Source organism: Nelusetta ayraudi, unplaced genomic scaffold, assembly GCF_046127955.1.
Source record: "Nelusetta ayraudi isolate G7.1 ecotype Tasmania unplaced genomic scaffold, CSIRO-AGI_Nayr_v1 ptg000160l, whole genome shotgun sequence".
NCBI lineage: Eukaryota > Metazoa > Chordata > Actinopteri > Tetraodontiformes > Monacanthidae > Nelusetta > Nelusetta ayraudi.
The window spans coordinates 988,799-1,011,024 of NW_027466210.1; the positions used below are offsets into that span (position 1 = coordinate 988,799).

At 49.0% G+C, this 22,226-nt stretch overlaps 1 protein-coding gene across 1 annotated transcript in view; it reads right to left on the minus strand.

Annotated features, from left to right (window-relative positions):
* Window positions 1-11,361, minus strand: part of lamc3 (laminin, gamma 3) — an 88,522-nt gene extending 77,161 nt beyond the window's left edge. The window contains exons 1-2 of the mRNA XM_076013920.1: window positions 10,866-11,361; window positions 3,928-4,232 (exon numbers count right to left, since the gene is read on the minus strand). Coding sequence (XP_075870035.1) covers window positions 3,928-4,232; window positions 10,866-11,241 — 681 coding nt within the window. The 5' untranslated portion in view covers window positions 11,242-11,361. The remainder of the gene's footprint in view (window positions 1-3,927; window positions 4,233-10,865) is intronic.
* Between the last annotated feature and the right edge of the window lie 10,865 nt (window positions 11,362-22,226).

Genomic DNA, 22,226 nt, shown 5'->3' on the forward strand with positions numbered 1-22,226 from the left:
AAACATCCCCATTTGAAGGACATGTGGGAGTAAGTGGGCTACGACGCTTTGAAGGAGACGAAAACCATTTCAGCTCCATCGTTGCTGTTCACTCATTCTGGGCTGCAGTGGAGCAGCTGCACACGGATAGCTCTGCAGGAACTCTGGAGCTATGTAGATCCCCAGCAGCTCATTTAGCCCTCTGTTTGCAGCGTCCCAATGCTCAGCAGAGGCGTTTGCTCAGCGCCCTTTGCGACGTCAGAAAAGGCAGATTTCCACCACCGCGTGTTATGTCATGATGGAGTTTTCCACATTCGTAGACGTTCCCTAACAGTGTACAGTCACATATTCCTGTGCCAATCCCGCAATGCGGCCTTTAACTCTTACGCATCTTGGCTTTTTCCCATTTTAAGTGAATGACGTGTAAATAAGTCGTCGGCTTGACATCGCAGCAAAGTCCCAGTTGTCTTTTGAAAGACTTCCCGACCGAGCTGAGACAAACTGAGACAGAATTAATTTTGCACCGCATCATTAAAAATGAAAGAATCTCGAAGTTCATGAGTGTGGTGTAGTGCGGCATTAACGCGCACCGCGGCACTGCTGCGGTTGCAACGAGGGCTCCTCTCTCATCTTGCAGGGGCGGCTCCTCTCGCACTGATGAATCGCTCCCTCCTCTCATTTAATGACGCAAAGGAGGAAGGCTCCCTCCCCGCCTCGGATATTTCTCCGGTGGGTGGGTGGGAGGGAGGGGTCAGCGGGGCATGTTGTCATCGTTATTGGCCCCCCCCTCCCCCCCGTCGTTATTGCAGAGGATGCCGAGGCAACAAGGTTAGCGACACTGTAAGCTATTGCAAGGACTGAGAATGCAAACGACCCGGTGGGAGGAGGGAGGACTGTATGGGCCCCTGCATCCTGTGAATCAGGTTACAGCTGATTTAGCAGTTTTTTGTTTTTTTTTAATCTTTTTCACTGTTCCTATGGAGTTTACACCTCGGCAGCGGTGCCTGTTTTTCCACCATATGAATCTGTTGGAGCTGTTTTGCTGCCCCAAGCATGCCACTAGAGTTCCATCAATTCAATCAAACCCGGTTATTTTTTTATTTCCACGTATAGTTCAATTGTTGTTCGTTAAAACAACGTGTGTCATTTGTATAGTCAACAGCACGGACTAAATTGTACTCTGCCGGGTCTTAAAATGCCGTTTTTGATTGCTTTGACTGTTTGTCTTTCCCGGGGCACAACACAACAGCTCAAAATGTCCCGACATCTTTTAGCCGTGATATCAGTTGACACAACCGCAGCCGCCTCCTCATGTTTTTTCCAAGCCTGGTCAAATAACAATATTTGCTCTTCTCCACACAAAGACGGCAGCAAAGACGTCACGGAGTGGTCTGGAAGCCGTCACGTGCTCCCGCAGGACTAACAGCTTTTTTCCGCGTCTGTCGGTATTGATTTATTCTCAGGAAGGAAAAAAAAAAAGAAAAAATAATTGACCAAGTCTTCTGAAAATAGCCTCACACAAATGAACTTCCCTTCCCAGTTCAGGGCCCAGTTTTGGATCCTATTTTTGGCTCTGCGGTGAAGCCTTAAAGTGCTTTTCTTCAGAGAGAAAAGCCTATTTATTCCTCTCGCTTCATTCGATGCAGCACACCTGTGAGTGCTCAATTGGCTCAACCCCTAATTGATCCTCGAGTCACTTTTTCTTTCTGCCATTACCCTCTGGTGTTTCTCCATTAACCTCCTTCGTGCTCCTTCTTCATGCAAATTCACCGGAAGCGCCTTCCACGCACGCAGCTCCGCCTCCCTCGGCGAATTGACGGCCGGCGCAACGCGCAGTCGGGCTGCCTCGGGGCCGGCGGTGGGCGACGGGGTGCAATCCCAGTCCATGATCAGACTCACAATCTCTTAATCTCCTACCAAACACCAGTTAACCGTGTCAAAGGTGAAGGCATCTCCGTTACTGCAGAGCTCCTTGTGCTCGGCTGTGGGCCTGGCTTCCTGCCAGACGGTGAGCAGGCTGGTGGGAGTGTTTAGTCTGAAATTTTCAGGAGACACTTCTTTAACGACGCAGAGTGAAGCATGAAATTTGTGCAGTTGCCATGCAACGCCTTGGGACCAGATCTGGATCTACTTCATTGTTCCCATCAGAAGGCCCTGAAAGCGTTAGGGAGAGATCCTATTGTTGGCGTCCAATCAGGATAAGCTATACCGTCTCGGAGGCTTTACTGTATTTTTTTTTTTTTTTTTTTGTAGGTTTGTTCCATTAGAGTGCCAACTAAGTGATGTTCCACTCCCATCTGAAAAGCAGTGGGTGTAGCCTCAGAGAGCACTAAACCCAGTGCACTCAGGTAGCTGTAGGTTGATTCCGTCGGGGCATAAAAGTCGTGTTCTGAAGTTTTTTACCAATTATCTTTTTTTTTTCTTTTTTTTTTTTTATTCATGGGCGGTCCAGCAACACCGTGCAGCATCTGCCTCAAAACAAAATATTAGGCTCTTTGATGCCGGATCCGAAGGAGAGCTGGTGAAAACCTGAATTCCGATCAGTTTCACGAAGCACAGGTGAGCAAAATCTGCACATTTTCAGGTATTCTCTTGGCCGAACCATCCGTCTTTCTATCTCCTCCACTCAGGTTGCCGAGGTGTTGCAGATTCGTCTGAGGGTGAAGGTCACCGGTTCATAACAGGGAGAGACAAACGCCAACACACAGTCTCAGAAACGCAACGGAGCCCTTGGGTGTGAATCCAGCCGCTCTCAGTCCTGTCTGGCGCGAGGGAGCGGCTGCATTAATGACTTAATTTAGTCCAATTCAGCCGCGCTTTGCTGTTCCCACCCCTCCAAGGCTCCGTCTCGGGAGTCCCCTTATTAATTCAGCGCTGCTTCCTCGGAGTTTGACCGGAGCTAAAAACCTGACACTCCTTTTGCCGTCTGCGCGCTAAAAAGTGTGGAATATGTGGCTGGGTTACGTGCGCGGTCCAGATTAGTCTGCCGAGGTGAAAAGTGTTGATCGCGAACGCGCTCACTCGCTCTTTTCCATGCCTCCAGTGGGGGCCGGCGTTAAGGGGAGTATTAATATTTCACACAGAGACTGAATCTTAGTAATTCTGAGCAACAGCCTTTGCGTTTTTATGTGTTATGTTGTATTTCCTCCACTTGGGACGTGAGATTTGCATCATTAAACGGAAACAAACTGCACACCAAGTGGCTAGTTTGTCATCGTTACGCTTATTGTAACAGATGCGCGGCTACAATAGAGTCTTGTGTCTGTGTCTGGTGAGAGGCCTACGCACAATACGTGTTTGTAATAGTGAACTGAAAGTCGGAAGGCGGCTGGACAGTCGCAGTCGTGAGCAGTCACGCATTCATACATTTGTTTTCTACATTTTCCCCCCCCGAATTAAATAACTCAAGATCTTTCCCAAAACAAGTGAAATTCACATGTTATCTTGTGAAAACAGAGGAAGGGGAAAAAAAAAAATATGTGAATGCATGACCGCTCAGGGCTTCTGTACTGTCACGTTCAAGCGGAAAAATCAGATTTGTTGGAGCTACTTTAGCCAAGGCGCTAAGACTCTGTCACTGCCTCGTGGCTAGCCGCTATACGCACCAGATAAACTCTTGCCAAAGCCAGACGTGAGTGAACACATGTTGTTGTTGACACGGCCGCACTGTCTATGCTAGTCTTCTTTTTTTTTTTTTTTTAGCATCAATTAGGCTCAGAGCAGTTTTTTTTTTTGGTCATCTTCCTCCTCCTCTTCTGGGGATTTTAAGAATAGCTCAGCAGCATCTACTTCCCGCTTTCGTCACGGCTAAGAAAGAACCTGATTTCTTATGAAATTCAGTGCAACTGCACAAACAAATGTCGCTGTTGCGATCGATGTGCAGGCTTTCTCGTTTTGAAATCTCAGGGTCATACAGAGCGCGGAACGTGAGCGAGAAGCGGCTCTCACCTGCAGCACCAGGCTCTGGTCGTAGTTGTAGGCGCTGGGTCGTCCCTCCAGGGTGGAGAAGGCCACGTTCCCTCCGGTCAGGGGAGAGATGTCGCTGAACTCGTCCGTGCACAGGGCGGTCTGCTCGTCATCTCCCGGCCGGATGAAGGTCTTCAAGTCGTTGCCGTAGGTCTTCCTGCAGGTGCTGCTGTAATACTGGTAGGGCAGCCAGGGGCCGTCCCGCTCCGTGCGCTTGTAGACGGCGAAGCTTTCCGGCCGGCTGGTGTAGAACTTCAGTCGGATGTAGGTTATCTCGAACGCCTTGCCTGGGGACGACACGCAGCACTGGGTTTTTTGTTTTGTCTCCAAATCTGACCTGAAGCTGGAATCCGGAACCGCTCGGCCTGCGCGGCGACATGGCCGCTTGTTATGTAAGAGACAAATATGTTGGGGGTGACAGTGTGGTGCCCCCGGAGCATAATTGCATTACAGAGGGAAGGAAAACAATGGCAGGCGGGCTTAATTTCCCGTGCCTGTGTGCAGGCTAAATGAATGTCATCCCTGCAGGAAAAGAAGAATCCCCAGGATTATTTTCTCATTATCCCGATCATAATGGAAACCTTGAAAAGAAACATAGGTCATAAGGCATAAGAAATGATTATTCCTCCACTTATATGAACTGCAGGGCCCAAACAAGCCAATAAATCACTGGCTACAATGAGGTCCAATCTGACTTCTGGACATCACAAACAAACCTATTTGTGTTTCCATTGAAATGTCTGTTACGCAGGTTTTTGTTTTTTTGTTTTTTTTTTCTTCAAATTCAACAAAATAGCAAAATAAGTTTTTTCTTTTTTCCTCCACAAATCAGTGCGGGATGCCCATGACCCCAATCTCCCTCGTTGCGATTTGTAAGGCGAGTAAGATGTGCCCAGATTTCCATCTGAGTCGGTGATTGGGGGCGGATTTAGCAGATCTGACGGAGGTGTGCGGTAATAGGTGTTGCATTGTAAAGCGCGGTTGAGGGGGCTGTGGGTGGGGGATAAAAGTGCAAAAGTAATATCCAAAGCTGAGCGGTAAGAAAAGCGGATTTAGCTCCGGGATATCTGCTAAAGTAAATGAGGGGTGGTGGTGCAGGAGGTAAAGCAATGAGTTTTCTCCAAAATGAGAAATGTTTTTGCGCGGACGGCGATTTCTAGGAGGAAAACGGGACGTTTTCTTCTCTTGCTTTCACTAATAGGGAAATGGAAACCAAGGCAAACTGAGGAGCGCAACACACATGTGACAATGCAGACCAAAACACGTCAGTTACAGCCTTTTCTGAGGAAAATAGCATTGTCTCGACGGCACACCACACTGTCACCAGTTGATTGCACTACGGAGCGACACACACACACACACACAGGTGGCCTTTTGGACCTATGAGTCACTCTGCGTCTCTCTGCTTTACCTCCCGGTTGATCAAATTCAGCTCAAATGAGGATTTCTAGCAGCGTCTGGCTCGGAAACAGGCGACGCAAACGCTTTTTGTCTTCGTCTTCTTAGTCTGGTTGACCACAGAGACATTTGGACTCTCAACTTCCTGAACCCAGGCACACATTAAGGAAAAGAAAATCACTGCAAAGTGCTGCTATGGTGTTCACGCTAGTGGAGTCATATTGGGAATAGGGCGAGATGAAAACTTGCAGAAAACCTTCTTAACAGGCCCGTTCACGGCACTCACGGGGCTCGCTTCTTCTTCTTCTTTTTCTCGACATCATTAAATACCATGTCTTTGACGCCCGGCGTGTTCACAGAGAGGGGGGAGAGAGAGAGAGAGAGAGAGAGAGAGGCAGGGAGGGAGGGAGAGAGAGAAGGCATCCACTGCTGCACCCCTAATGGCAATGTGTTGCTCGCCTCGGCCAAGTGAGAGAGACGCTCTCTCGCCTCCGCAGCGATCTCTAATGGTATCGGTCCTTGAGGAGAACTGAGATCATTTAGCTTTCATTTACTCCCTGCATGAGGTGAACCCCGGCCCTGCGGAGACTGATGCAAAAGGGGCGGAAACGCGAGAAAAAAAAAAAAAAAAACAACAAAAAACCCCAAAAGATAAAAGAGGCAGAAGATGAAACATTTTGCTGGATATCCCCCGCGATGAAATGAAGGCTAATTGCGAAGGGTTTAATTTGTTTAATGACGCGCCCGTTAAATGCAGACTCCATTCATTTAAAGTTATACAAAAAAAAAAAGAAAAAAAAAAAGAGCCACTTTCTCAGCTGGTGTGTCGACGTCCAAGCGGAAATCTTCTTTGGTTCAACGTCAACTCTAACAGCTACCTGAAGAAAACATTGAAATTGAATTTCCTCTCACGTCCCACAGTGAAAATTAAGAAAAAAAACAAAAAACAAAAACTGCAATACACGCAGAATTAAAAAAGTATACAACTAAAATGAAAGCTTTCTCGTCCTCAGTGTGGTTGATTCGCTTGCTCTGTTGTGTCTGCACTTCATCGGTGCTTGATTTAGGCGGCAAGGTCGCAAAAAATAAAAAGACATCATCCAATTAAAGAGACAAACTGAAAACAAAACAAAAGTTTTTTTTTAAAATCTTGGCTCTGGACAAAAGAAAATTGAAGCAGAAAATTGAAAAAAAACAAAACAAAAAAAAACCTTGTTGCTTTCAGCACTTAAACGATCATTTTATTTTGTCTTATATATATATAAAAAAAAAAAGAAATGCCTGGTGCGAGTCTGCACACCTGAGTCTCGTGGCTGACGATGACACGTACGGACGACTCGTTGGCAGGCTTCGTGAGAGAGGTTGGGTTTGGGGGGGGCGAGGGGGGGGAGGGGGGGGGCGCACGGAGAGCGTCTGCTGACTCCCACTCTGAGTCATCGGTGTCAAGTCAACACAGCTGCTCCGGCCGGCACACCGGGCGACCGACAGACAGGAGAAGAGAGAGAGAGAGGGGGAGAGAGGGAGAGAGAGAGAGAGAGAGAGAGAGAGAGAGAGAGAGAGGGAGAGAGAGAGAGAGAGAGAGAGAGAGAGAGAGAGTGGCTCATCGCTGGGCAAAATATTTACAATCCACTTAACGGGGCGCAGACGAGATCGCCGCAATTAGGAAAATGCAAAGTTAATTACGACTTGTAATCGCCCAGCCCGTTCAAACTGATGAATTATATAGAATTTGGTTGTCTGTGTGTGTGTGTGTGTGTGTGTGTGTGTGTGTGTGTGTCTGTGTGTGTGTGTGTGTGTGTCCTGCCAGCGACAGGCTGAGAGGAGCCGCGTGCGTGGCCAGACGTTTAGGAGCGAGGCAGGATGTTGCTTCTCTCCGGCTGCGCTAAACAAGAACCAGCTGCGGACGACTCTGGGTTGCTCGTGTGTCTGTTGTGTGTGTGTGTGTGTGTGTGTGTGTGTGTGTGTGTGTGTGTGTGTGTGTGGTGTCATCGTGGGAACGGCCTGACCCCGATTCCTCACCGGCAAACCGCTGGGCATTTTCATTTTCTCTCCTAGATCCTCCGAGAGCAACGCCGGCCACCTCCGTCTCCCTCCTCATTGGCTTTTGTTTAGATTCCCCCCCCACCTCCCACCCCCGCCCCCCCCATACATCTCAGCCTCTGCAAGAGTCTGGCGCCCGCGACATCCATCCCTCCCTCCATCCATCCCTCCCTCCAGCCGCTGTGTTTATCGTCCCAGCATTTGCCTGTTTTCTCTCCCGAGGCGGCGAGACGGCTTGTGTTGTTTGGAGAGTGGAAGGAAAACAGTGAAGTCGAGGTTATGCCCCTCCCCCCACCCACCCACGCACACACACACACACACACACACACACACACACACAGACACTCGCACGCACCCCACATCTTTCCTGCGAAACAAAGAGATGCCGCACATGCAAAATCTAAGGCCGTTGCGAAAGCCATTATTTATTTATTTATTTATTTATTCATTTATAGAGAAAATTTCCCGGAAATCATCTTTTATCGGAGGCTGTGGGGATTATTTCATGGGAAACGAACAAACCTCCCCTAAAGCGGCGGCAGCGGCGGCATTAGCGGAAGCTAAAGCTAAAGATTAACGACAACAAACGGCCTAAAAAAAACAAACAAACAAAAACAAAAAAACCCTGCCAGACTTCTACGCTGTATTGGAAATCAATACTCTTTATTTGATGAAAGCACTCCCCCCCCCCCATAAGACTTCCTGAGAGTAGCCCGAGCGCTGACATTTTCAGCTCCTGTCATCATTCTGTCCCTGCCTCTTGCCGCTTTGAACCGCGGGGTCTTTTTTTTTTTTTTCTGGCCACTCCGCCCACAGAGGAGGAGGGGGAGGGGGAGGGGGAGGGGTGCGGAGGTTGGGGGAGGCAGGAAACCTGACCTGCCAAGAAAAATGTCTCCTTTCAACTGTCCTTGCGGCCCAGAGGCTGCGCAGGAGAGGACGCTTTGGTGGCTGAAAACCTTCCGGCGCGGACGAGACATGAAAACAGCGCTGCGTCCGCGGGAAATTAGAGCCGACCAATGAGAGAAAGAGGAGGAGAGAAAAGCGCCGCCCGCGTCCAAAAACCCGACGCCGCTGCTTTTGCGGCTGTTTCGGGTCGGTAAAACCCGGTTCCGACATGCATGACAATCCCGGCCGAAGTTTGAAACCACAATGAGAGTTGACTTATTGAAAGATCCGCTATCCGCGTGGTGGAGTCAGCCGGTGACTGGCTGCCATGTTGTCCAAGATTAAAGTCCAAACCGGCTCGGATCTTTTTTTTCCGACCCCCCTTGAACGCGCCGTGGAAGCAGCTCTGCGAGCTTTGTTTTTGTTTTTAACGTGCAGAGCCACGGTTGTATCTCCTGAGTGCTAAGACAGGATCCCCCCCGCCCCCCCGCCAACCCCCCACACACTCACTCCCTCACCCCCAAAGCAGGAAGCAAAACAATCCCTACACCCCCCCACCACCACCACCGCGTCGCCAATTCATTTCCACTTATTGGATGAATTGCAGGAATTCACAGTGTATTTTCATTCTTCTTTCTCGCTCCACTTCAATAATAAATGAACTGCCAGAGGAAGAAAAGAAAAGAAAAGAAAAAAAAAAAAACCTTTCCAAATTCCCAAACTCCTGTCATCTGGCTGAGACCGCGCACAAACACGGTGCGGCAATTAAAATGGAAGTTACAGGGGGGAAGGTAATTTCGTAGAGGGATTTTGAACGCTTTTGTGCCATTAATCGCCACAATTAAATTTTGGACAAAGTGACAAATGCAGTCTGTTAGTCATTTCTGCCGTGTTACGCAGCACAGTAATGGGATCACGGCGCTAATGGCTCCAGCGGGTCCCCGAGAAGTTGGTGAAAATTAGGCAGATTTGCGAAAAAGAATAAAAAGGGGGAAAAAAAAAAAAAAAAAGAGCACGGGCAATTGTGTTCCGACAACTTGAACGCAGCGAGATGCACTGCCCCCCCCCGCAAGCTTCCCGCAAACTGTAACAAATTTAGCTCCGCTGGAACTCCACAGGTTTCAATTAAAGGTGGCGACAGTTTGTGTGAGTAATAACAGGTGTTATTTTTCTCGTTATTATTACTGCGCAGACCTTGACTCCTGATGTCCAGGGAGGGGCTTTTCTCGGAAAAATTCTGTCCCCCCCCCACCCCAAAGAAAAAAAAAAACATCTGGCAGAATTTGCATAATGTAAAATGAGGGCTGACACAGACTCGCTGACACAGTCCCCTGGTTGTGACTCCGGCTGTGGGGTTAATGGAAGTTACCCCACCTCAGAGGTCGGGCGCGTCTTCTTTAAATTCCAAAAAACGCTTTATATGTAAATCCCCTTCCACTTATCACAGCCTGCTTTTGCCTTAAAGCCAAAGCAGGTTTTTTCTTTTTTTTTTTTTAATTTTTTTGTACGGCTTTTCAATTGTTTACCACCAAGAATTCCTCTCGAGATGGAACAACGCGGTGTTACAACCCAGTAATAGTCGGAATGAAAGCAACGGCTTTGGCGTTCGACTTTTGATGTCGTGTCGACCTGAAGAGAAACTCCAGCGCTATTTAACGAGGCATTTCTGCATGTTTTATATCTCAATGAGGCTGTGATATTTTCCAATCTGTGTCCCTCCCACCTCCCACCAATCTCTTCTTCCTGACAACGAGCAGACGCACAAACGCTGTGGTCGTAATTACAAGCACGCCAGCGATTCAAGATGCTCTCCCGACATCAATCACCCCCCCCCCCAAAAAAAAAATAAAAATAAATAAATAAAGTTTTGCATGAAAGCGTCACCAAGATGTTTCATGCCTCAGTCGCAACCGCAGACATAGACAAGGCTGCCGCTGTTGTGTTGTGACACTGGTCGCGGGGTGGGGGTGGGGGTGGGGGTGGGGGGGCGTCGGCCGAAACGCTGACCCATCACTCAGCCGCTATCTCCGCTCGTCAGGCGGCGTCGACGGCGTGTCCCCCTTTAAACCCTTGCTAAGCACTTACAGACGGCGCGCACCCCCCCTCCCCCCCAACCCCCCGAGCTGAAACCGTGTCTGTGCTGCAGTGTTTCTCATTAGGATGGAGGTGCGCAGAGAGAGAGAGAGAGAGAGAGAGAGAGAGAGAGAGAGAGAGAGAGAGAGAGAGAGAGGAGAAACCCAACAAAAACAAGTGCAGCTGCTTTGTATTAAAGATTTCCACATCGGCTGGACGTCAGTACAAAGACATATTTTTGTGATTGAGTATTTTTTTTTTCTTATGTGCCGAGATGAAAAGCGCAAGGGGGGTTGGGGGGTTGGGGGGGGGGGGGGGGGGGGGGGAGAAAAAAAACAAGAAACAAATTTGGAGTGGTGTTAGGAAATCCATCAAACTCTCACACAAAAGAAAGGAACATTTGAGCACTGCAGGGAAAATGCAAAACATTCAAGGGAGTCCAAGAGGATAACACGGTTTAGGTTGAGTTAAGTCAATGCTAACCCGGATCAATAGCTAACTGCATCCTGCGTGGTGCTGCTTACCCAGGTGCAGGGTGAGGTTGACGGAGTTGGGGTGCTGGACCCGGTAGAACATGGACTGGCTCTGCCACCAGGTGTTCTCCTCGCTGCTGTGGAAGTCCGTCAGGAGGCCGGCGCCGTGGCTCAGCGCCGGCTCGGAGGCGTCGCAGCGGTGGCAGGAGCGCGTCGTGCCCATCTGCGTGCAGTACTCCTCCGCCGGCGAGCCGCACGTGTTGGACGCCGCCACGCTGCGGTTGAAGGCCACGTTCTCGAACTTGGGCATGCAGCGCGCGGGGGCCCCCTCCTCGCCGTAGCAGGAGTCCATGGCGGCCCGGGCCTGGCGGAGCTGCAGCAGCAGCAGCAGCAGCAGCGCCGGGAGGAGACTTGTGCGGGAATACATGTCGCCAGAAAAATAAAAAAAAAAGAAAAAAGTCTGAAGATGCGAACCGGGAGGCCGAGACCCAGACAAGAGAGGAGAGCGAGACGTCCTCCTCCTCCTCCTCCTGCTTTGCTCTGCGAGCTCCCTCTGCTTTTCCCCCCCCTTTACCCGCTTGTTAAATCTCCAACATATGTTCTCCCTCCCCCCCCCCCACCCGCAAAGTGGAGTGAAGTTTGTGCAGGAAGTCCTCTCATCAGGGGCAACATGAGAGCGACAGAGGAGGGATCAGTTGCAGCAGAGGGGGGGGCCGGAGGTCGCAGAATCTCCCCCGTGAAAACCTCTCCACCTGCTGGCCGCAGCCAAACAGCGCAGCGCGGCGCAAGGCGGACACCCCCCCCCCCACCCCCACCCCCCGGCTAAAAGCTTCTCGGCCGACGGCGGGGGGAAGGGGGGAGGGGGGGGTAATAGAGCCCACTCTTTAAACATTCTAAATAATGCAGCAGGGGGCGACGCTGGGACGGAGCCAGTGGGGAAAACAAAGTGGTGGCACTCGCCACTCATGGGAGGGCGGCAACAACAACAACAAAAAAAAAAAATATATCATCAATATGGTGATAAATGCACTTGGCAGTCGGCCCCCGGAGCGAAGTGTCGCGGTTAAACGCTGACACCAGTGATTCACAGGCCGGCAGCGGAGGTGCTAAAACTGTTGGAGCCGTTTCAGCCGGCAAGGGTCATCTCCATAAAAGGGGACGTCACTCTGGGGAGCTTTTTTTTTTTTTTTTTTTTTTTTGACCTAAAGGGACAATTTATTCACAAAAACAGTGTGAGAAGGAACACAGCTTTTCTATTAGCATTTTTACAGCCGGATCTGTCGGGAAGGCCTCCGTCCGCGACGAGCCGCCGGGCTCCTCGTGGCCCAGCGACGCCTCACGGAGCCCGTAAAAATACTGGGACTCGTAAAAACTGCCCAAAGTCCAGATGCGTTTATTCAAAGACTGAAGAAAGGCCAAAAAAATTGCAGATTGTTCATTTTGTTATTATCACCGCCGCCGACGCCAAAGCAATGGCAAACCGTCTGCGCGGGTCACACCACGACAAAGTGGGATTTGTTGTATGATCTCTAGAATCTCTGGAAGTCCTGACTTGGAAGATATCACTGGAACACAATGGGGTGGTGGTGGTGGTGGTGGGTTGGGGGGGGGGAGGATGGTAGCCGGTTAGTTGCTTGAATGATGTGAAAGGAATCGATGCGCTCTGATGCTTTTTGTTTGCCGCTGCCTGGACTAAATGCCCACAGCTGAGAGAAAACGCAACAGCGGGCAACTTTGCTTTTTGGTCTTTGCACGTTTCCATAAGCGAATCCCGCAGGTGCGAGCTTATTAAAATTCTATCGCAGGGAGAAACAATAAAGAAGCTCAGTGTGGATGCTGAAGCAAGTTTTCTCTGCGGGCGCTAAATGCTGGTGTCGGCGCTCAGACGAGGCTGTACTGTCTAAGCCGTCTATGCAAGAATTGATGCCTGGGTATTTTGTGAATGGGGCTCTCAGAGGTGCTTTGCCAGCAGCAGGTATATTAGTAGCTGGGGACGTTTGCCACATCTGCCCGTGGCTGACACTTCCCAATGGTGATGGAAATGACAAGCTCGCTTTAAAAAACGCCACAACAGCCCTTTCATGTTGACCGGACCCCGGTCCTTTTCTCACTATCAAATCTCCCAACAAAGTCCATTGAGCTCGCGTTTTATTTTTGGTGGAGATGTTGTGAATGTCAAGGTTAGGTCAGTGAACTGCGACGCTATTCGTTGGCGTTTTTCAAGCCAGTGGGGCAGCGACGTGCACCTTGCCTGTTGCAACCTGGTTTCGACCTGCCGAAGGGGAAAAAAAAAAAAAAAAAAACCCAACTGGCCCACTCTGAATATGTCAACGTAACATTTCCTACGTCCGCATTCACCCCCGAAAGAAATCAAGCGACGCAGTTCTGAAAAATGAACGGTACTGAACGAGAGGTTCGCGTGCAGTCTGTGCACGGCGCACCGGCAACTGTGTAAATTTGAAAGCAAAAATGGCAAGTCAAACAAGTGCTCTGCACCACCACCCCCCTCCCCCCCCCCCGCTCTTCTACGAACGCGTCCCTGCTGCCATTGAATTCCGTTTAAACCTCGGCACAATCAAGCGGCAACCGATTAAAGCGCGGAAATCTCTTTGTGCGGGTGAGATGACGGCGGGGATCAATGTCGACACGGGGATGTTTGAAATGAAAGTCTGCGGAGGGAAAAGAGGGACGAGGCAGCGGATGTGGGGGGGTGGTGGTGGTGGTGGGGGGGTGATATATGGATACGGCGAAATGAAAAGCGACAGGTGGCGCGAACGGATGTATTTGTATTTTGATGCAGTTACGATTCTGGCGGGATTTACGGCAAAAGTCTCTGACGGCGCCTCGTGCGACCGCCGTGATTTATTAACGGCCTCCGTCAGTTTTCGGGGGGGGGCGGGGACGGTGAATAAAAGACCCAAATCAATCTGCAGTCAAATCCGGCCCCGCCTTGGGAATCGGCGCGTCAGCCACCGGGACCGAAACAATCCAATGTTCCCGAGAAGAGAACTGCATCAACCGGGAGAATTCATTATCACGTCTTCGTATCGCAGCAGGCGAGCAGCCCGAGAGACGTGACCAGTGGCGTGTTGCCTTTTCCTACACGCCACAAGTAACACAAGACGGCGGGCAAAGTTGTTATGAGTTCCATCGCGCGCAGGTGGGAGCGAGTCCGGAAGGGCAGTTTTCCCTGGACGGCACCTTGTTTGCCCCCCCGCCCGACTGTCAGCAGAATCGGGGGACGATATCAGCAATGTGCAGAAGCAATTTACGGCGGGGAGGAAATATATATAAATCAGCCAGCGGATGGTGGACACGCACTTCGGAAACTCCGGCGAGGAGTTTGGCACCCCCCCACCCCCTACCCCACCCCCCCCACCCGGCTGAGTGAGCTCAGCGTGCAGTCGGCTGAAACTGGAGGCGAAAGATCCCGCCAGGGCTCCCGCGGGAGCGCCTATTGCCCGGGACTCCCCGCCGCTCCGCCGTCACTCAGGCAGGTCGACCACGTCGCCGGGAGGAGACGGGTGAGTCGGCGCACGGCCGGGAGCGGCTCGTCAAAAACGGCTCGCTCGACTTTGCGCCAAACGGGCTGCCTTTTTCTGAAAGATCACAAAGGCGCTACTTAAACCTTGCTACTTGATTTTTGTACCCAAACACACTGAGAGAAAAAAGACTGATGCGTAGCATGTCCCACGACCACCTGCACTCCTCTGCTCCTCTGTTATCGCTCGTCCCCACGCGGCATTTCTCCGGTTGTGGCGAATGACCTTAATTTAAGAGTTGGGATCGGCCGGAGGGGAGACACAGTGGCGCAGGCAGCGCTCAGCGCTGTCGCCTCTTGGTGGGGAGGTTGCAGGTTTCATTCCGAAACACCCCCCCCCCCGGGGCCTTACCTCGTTTGCACATTGTCCCTGCGTCCGTGTGGGTTCTACCCAGGTCCTCCAACGAGCCCTCGACATGCACATCAGGCTGTTTGCTAGCCTGCAACTGGCCGTAGCTGTAGAGCTTCGCTGTTGATAGCTCTTTGTCTTTCAACGGAGCCCTGCGATGGAACTCGCTGGGCTCCATCGAACGATCCCCTTGAATTTTCCGCCTTTTAAAAGGCAGGTTTTTTTTGTGTGTGGCAGTTCTCGAGGGAAACAATCATACAACAATTATTCATAAAAATGAAGCTAATCTAATCTGATTCGATATGATGCGATGGAAAACTTGTTTTATTGCGAGTTCACGCACAAATTATCTGGCAAACCATCATCCATTCCTGTTTATTCAAAGCACTTTGTGCATGACTTGATGAAGACACGCAGCACGAATTAAAGCATTAATTTATGCCACGGCGTCTCATGCCTGAAAACACGCAGGGATTCATTTTGATTCATGAAGCCTCGAAAGCAGGCTGGCAGAATGTCTTTACTTTCCCAGTTATTCTTTCGGTAACTTTGATAACTTCAGCGTAATGTTGACGCTAAACAGTGTTTAACCCACAGGCAAACAATATAGATCCGTCTGATTTCCCCCTGAATGAAAAAGCGTTGCCGGAAAAAACAATCTTCCTTCCAAAAACGCTGCAGAAATTGGAGGCCAAGAAACTCATATATAAATATATATATATATCCTGTGCTGGGTATGAATGCTCTCTCTCTCTCTCTCTCTCTCTCTCTCTCTCTCTCTCTCTCTCTCTCTCATGCGCTAACTTTTCATGTAAATTTGACACCTCGTGCGTGATCAAAACAGGAATAAAGCTCGCCGTCCAGATGTGGAGCCAGCGCCCAGAATGTAAAGCGGTTGGCCTGTGCCTCAGGTATTTAGGGAGAGAAAGTGAAGCCTTGTTGTGAGATTTGGCAGGGATTTGTTTGTGCTTTTCAAGCAGACTTCCTTTTTTCCCTCTTTACCGCTGCGCTTTTCCTCCCCTCTCCGCCTTTGTTTTTCCCTCGCCGTTCTCCCCTGAGCTCCTCGTAACTTCTCCAGCTCCGCCGCCGTCGCCCTCCCACACATAATTTCCCTCCGCGCCGCGCCGCGTCTCTCATTCTCATTCATCCCTTGTCCCCCCCACCCCGAGCCGCAGATCCTTTAGCCTCCTCCTGCCACCGACTCCCCTTTCATGCGGCAGATTGCCGCGGCTGGCTGTCAGCCGTCGTGAGGCTTGTTGCTTACGCGAGAGACGCGCAGGTATGGCCTCCTTTCTCACGATGGCACCGCCGTGTCGCCCCCCCCCCCCTCGCTCTTAAACAGTGAACCGGTGTCACGGCTGTCGACGCGCCACCCGGCGACGCGGGAGACAGCCGAGGTGCGCCCCCGCCGGGGAGGGGTGGGTGGGTGGGTGGGGGGGGCGTTATCCGGCTAATGAGCGCCGCTTCATCTTCAGCTCTGCCGAGGAATCCAGCAGGAGCCGTGCCGGTTGAACCGCAGCGACGAGAGAAGGTTTTGAACGGCACAGGTTCTGTGCCCGCACAGTGAAAAACGCACGGGGGGGGGGGGGGTTGATTTCAAGTCTTAGATATGGCAGAATTATTAGATTAATGGAGCAATCTGGAAAAAAGGACATAATTATTAGTAATGGTGAATTCCTTACACTCCATCCACTCCACCTCCTCCTCCTCCTCCTCCACCTCCTCCTCCTCCTCCTCCTCCTCCTCCTGCTACTACTACTAAAAAGGAAATGAAGAAGTTTTTCAGGCTGAACGTTACAGTCCTTCTCCGCAGCCGCTGGCAAACTCTTTAAAGTGCAATTGCTCAATGGCATTGCCCCACTGTACAATCCCTCAGCACTTTCGTACTCTAGTTAGCTAGCCAGCGAGCTGCGGAATTATTTTTTAACCTTCAACCCTATTTGCACGGGATTAGTATTACCTCGGGACCTCTGGTAATTTGTAATGATCTGGATCCCGTGCGAACGCCCCATGTCTGTGATTTATAACGTAACAATTCCACCGCAAATCACCGACCAGCATTTCGCCAAACGCAGACGTCCTGTGACAATACGAGTCCCGTGCGAATCTGCACCTCGGTGATTGGGGTGTATTTTTGGCTTTTATTGCACGCCTTTTCTACTTCTTTCCCAGTTTGAAAAAATGGTGCCAATAGGGCTTTGCTCATGTAAACTCGTATATATTTTTTAGACAGATCTGTTTTTATTTTCTGTTTGTCCAACAAACAAATGAATGAACGGATATCTGAATGCACAGCTGCTGCAACAATTGCAATTTCTTGTGAAAGACCAAAGCATCTATCCGATCCTATCCTATGCTAGGCCTGACGTCTTTATGCGCATGTGGTACGAGGATACCAGTCCCTTAAGGCAAGACATACTGTTAAGGAAACAGCAGCTACACCAGCATTAAGGTGTCTATAAATCTGCTCAACGCACCAGGACACAATGTGGGAGACAAGCGGTGACCCGCGTCTCGCCTGTACCCGTGACAGTGATGGCTGCCGTTCTGACGGCCCGTCGTGTTTTGGCTGTAATCGAGGGTGAAGGCACCTCCTCCTCATCCTCCTCCTCCTCCTCCGCTCGCCGCCTGGTGTGCGAGGGTACCGCTCTGCAAACTCAGCGCCACCGTGACGTGTGCGACTTGTCTGCGGTTGTGCGCCAGAGCCTCAGGTGACGCCCGACGGGAATCGCTGCTCAGCCGAAGCAGAGACGTGGCCTCAGGGGTTGGTGATCCTCTGCACCCAGCTCTGACCCAGCCGCCGCAAGTCCTCTGTCCTCTTTGTTTTAAATAGCTACCCTCCTTCTTTTCCTTTTTTTTCTTTTTTTGGCGCCTGGAAGCACAGACAGCTCCATCATTATGCCTGTGTGATTTTTGCAGTTAGCCACCCTGTTAGGAGTACAGCAGGCTTTGCAAGTGATTGAGATAACCTTTTTCTAAAAGTTTATCGAGGTGACATTCAGTGCAGCTGTAAATGTTATAGTGAATTTTAGCTGCATTCTGAAATTCCGTCCAAATTAGTTATCTCTGCATTTGCTAAGAATTTATCTCATGTATCCCAAAAATCCCCTTTGAAAATCCAAAAGGAGAGGAAAGGAACCGACTCCATGTGACATTCAACAGGACTCTTAGTTTTTGTCCACCAGTTTCAAAGGCAGCTACATCTTGACACTTCCTGCAACACTTCACAGTGTTCTTTAATTTGAAAATACACAACCGTTAGCTTGTTTGGGGAAGTAACGTCCAGGAAGACCTGAATGGAAATATTGCCACTGGTTCCCATTGTCCATTTATGACTTGGAATATGTCTGACTTCTAGGACTTCACTTCAACGCTCAGTGTGAACAAGCAGAATCCTTCGAGGATGGACTTCTCTGGGCAGTTCCCTGACAGGATAGAGGAATACATCCTGTTAGTAAAACATTGGTCTGGTGATTTTTACATAATCTGCGACCTTTAAAAGCCTCTTGTGTTCCAAGCCTGCCCAGGTCTCATTACATGAACATCCTGGGTTATACCAGGATGTTCGTCAAGGCTTTCACATGTCCTATTAGTCCTTCCTCGTGTAAATTTTAGTGAGTGGACCTGAGATGGGGGTGGAAGGGCGGCATTACTCTGAGGATCCAGTTGAGTCTCCTGCCTGATCTCATTACCCGCCAGCTACAACACCTCCATCTTCAGTTTTCTCACACGGTCCACTTAAATAACTTCTCAAAAGTCAGTTTGTCCTCTGGTGCCTTTGGATAACCTTGCACGGCAGCATTTCCCTTCCCAATCAGCCTCTAGGTTTCCCTTTTTTTTTTAGTTGCTGTCAGAAACCTGGAAAGTTCAAAATAAGACAAAAAAGAAATACAGGAAGTGAATGTGAGCCTAGCTAATACTAAAGAGATTAGCAAGTGTTGCAGTGAGGGCTCTTTAATTAGAACCAGTTGAGTATTTTGACTCGAAATAAGGAACAAAAAAAGTTTACAATATTTCCTCCCAACTGGCCTTGGCAATCGTTATGTCAGACTCTGCTACGTATAGCTGCTAGCCTCTCGCGCCATTTGGGGCCCTTCAGACGGGCTACAGAGAATGTGTCGGACAGACAAATTCAGCCAGAATGTTTCGGACAGCCAGCGGATCTTCTAGAAAGATGGCGGCAGAAGATGTGTCAAAAAAATGTACTTTTATTTCTTTTTCGTTTCCACTTTGGTTAGCGACAAAGGGGCGGGACATCTTTTGAGCCACTGGCGGCACAGTTGTAGGGACCCAGAGGCGTAGCGCGTCTTAAGCTATCGTCAAATGCCAAGTGTTTGCCGCCTCAGTCATCACGTGCACGGGAGGATTAACGCTGTTGCTGTTGTGTTCAACACATTTCGGCTTTCGTGGACAACGGGGGTCGGCCTCCTTCGCTAATCTCGCTGTCCGCACACCTTCTTAAAACTGACGGCTTTCGCTGGACACGCCCCTGCGTTCGGTAATTAGTTTGCTGTTGATTAATAAAAGAAGCTTTAAGAGGAGGATAAGAGGATCCGACAATTACCCCGCATATTAATCCCCTTCCACGGCTTCATTAGAATGCGCCACACAGGCTGGTTTGGAGTTTAACATTTAAATTTGACTGGGAGATTTTTACGCCGCGGTTTGCAACTTTTAATTCGTGCCGGCCATAATTGGACAGAGCTCTTTTGTGCTTCACTCGGCTTGTAAGTGGGGACAAACACTCTGAGCCTTTTCATTCCAACGCGAGCGAAGCGAGGAGCCACAGGTTCGCAAAGTTTTCGACGCGCCGCCATCGGCACGTTGGACCTCATTTATCGAACGAGCGCACAGCAGAACAGTTGATTCCACACACTGATCGGCATTAATCAAGTCGGATGTGACGGTGGGGTACAGCTAAATGGTCTCTTGTTTGTGCACCAGAGTTTGAAATCAGCCAGGAGAAAGAGAGGAATGAAGAAGAGAAATATTAAATCACAGCTGCTGTTCAAAAACAAAGAATAGCAGAGATTCAGGGATGCAGTGATTGAGTTTAGCATCTAAACTGTCCTTTAAATTACCGTTGACTCGCTACTTTATATGGCAACCACTTTGAAGTTCAAAGTCATGCATATCTACTGCTGTCCTGATTAATTTTACTTTTAACACCAGCAAGGCTTTTTTCACTTATCATATAACACACAAATGCCGAGGCGGAAAAGCAGTCGTTCTTAAAGTGAGACATTAAAAGTACAGCTTGTGAAAATGGATGTTTCTCGGGAAAGTTGTTAAACTCAGCTTTGTGAGGAAAAAAGCTCAATATGTCTCTGCGCTGTCACTCTTGCCTGAATTGACACTGAAATGACTGAAATCCAGACTGTGGTGGCTATCTGTGTCTCAAAATATTTTTTGTATTAAATATAATCAAAGCTTTAAGAAGAACTGAGACTCTACAGTACAGACTTAGTGGCAAAAAAAAAATCTAATCTTTTAAAAACCACTTGAAGATACAGTCTTAAATCCTCACAGACTGAGCTCAAAGTAAAGCAGCACAGATGTAGAAATAGTTAAGAAATAAGGGGAATAAATCAATCTGAAGCAGAGTGAGGAGGTTGAACACAGGTGCAGCAAACAAAGGAAAAGTAGGTCAATTACACAGCGGGGTTAACCTGGCAGGAGCAGGTGAGACTGATGAGGCTAATCAAAAAAGGCGGGAAAAGGGATCAGGAGGTCGAAAGTCAGAAAAAAAGAAGTAAAACTGAACATGATGAACAGACGTTGAAAATAAGACACAATTAAAACACAATTGACCACAAACTGTAACACGTGATAAAAGTGGTTTGGATGAAGCACTGAAACTGGAGCCTGAATGCGTGGAAATAACGTTTCTTTAGCTTCATACTATCTTATCTTTTCACAGAGCACAATTTTTGACAAGACTTCTTAATTCATAAAAAGCAAATTCTGTGGGATCTCTTGGGTGTTTCACGGCTTTAGAGGGGACGCCGGCTTAGGCCGTGGTGTTTTCTCGCTGGGATTTCAAACTGGGACTTCAACTACGGCTGCAGCTGAATCTATATAGGACCTTCAGTTTTCATTGTTGATGATTAATGCTCAAAGAACGGAAATATGGTGCGGCCACCTGTTTGTCCCGCCTCTTGAGACCACCTGACCTTGTTTTGTCCCCTTACAAAACATGTCCAACAAAGTGTGACTGCAGGTTGCCATGAACAGAGGGCGAAATATGCTTTTTTATTTTTTTTCCAGAGCTGCAGTTTTTTTTTTCTTTTTTCTAATGATTCATCGTCTGAGCCGACTTTCATAACAAAAATGAAAAATTAGGATAAGACTTTTAAAGAAGTCTCACAGAAAATGAAATGTGGGCAGACGGAGAAGTTCACCCCCCCCAAAAAACGAGACGAGTTGAAAAGCAAATGTCTCCACTTCATTATTGTTGGCTTCTTAATCAGAACACAGACACTCTCCTCGGCTGCTCACAAAGGACCCCAACTGTCAGTTTGAAAAGTAGAAACGGAAAAAACCAAAACCAAAAAGAACAGTGGCGGCGCTGCTTTGGAAAGACTCCCTTCTTGATCTTGCCAGACATTCACCGGAATGAAAATAAGCTCATTATGACGCTGATTATCATGGATCATCTACTCAGTCTATAATTTAGCCATTTGAAAAAGTCTCAACAAGTAATCTAACAATCAACAAATCCCGAAATAATCTTTGCAAGCCAATTGAACCACGCCAAAATCTATCAGCTAACATATTGCGCCACACCACAGTTAGATGGCGCTATCACATCGGCGCCGCTGACCTCGGTGCGTTTAAGAAAAAGCTACAAACTAATCACGTTTACCAGCGACGCAGCTGCGACTGTGGATTGATGACGCCGCTCCTGTTCAACGCTCTCCCAACGTGCCGCGCACGTTATTGACTCAGACGTGGGCTCGCACGCAGGTGCACGTGGGACGATGAGGTCATCACTTAACCGGCTGACATCTCGGATGAATGACTCAAAATGATATCTTTGTTCCTTTGTTCCTTGTTTCTTCATTGTTATTTTTTATGTATTTGTATGACCTCAGTGAGATATATATACACACACACACACACACACACGTATATATTGTATAAATGTACACATATTACACATATATATGTACACACACACTCATACATATATGTGTGTATGTAGATAATTGCATGTCTGTACATATATATATATATATATATATATATATATATATATGTATACATAACTGCAGTCCACCCACATGCATTTAATCCAAGCACAACACGTTTGCGTGTTGCACATTTGGCCTAACTCCACCTTTTGTTCTTTCCCCCCATTGTCCAATACGTGTGTGTGTGTGTGTGTGTGTGTGTGTGTGTGTGTGCGTGCGTGCACACTGGACTCATACACCGGCCGGCCCCTTTAGGCTAACTCTGTCCTCTTAATAGAGATGGCGATGCATCCGCCGGGCGCCTCGCTCATTTAAAAGTCAGCGGAGGG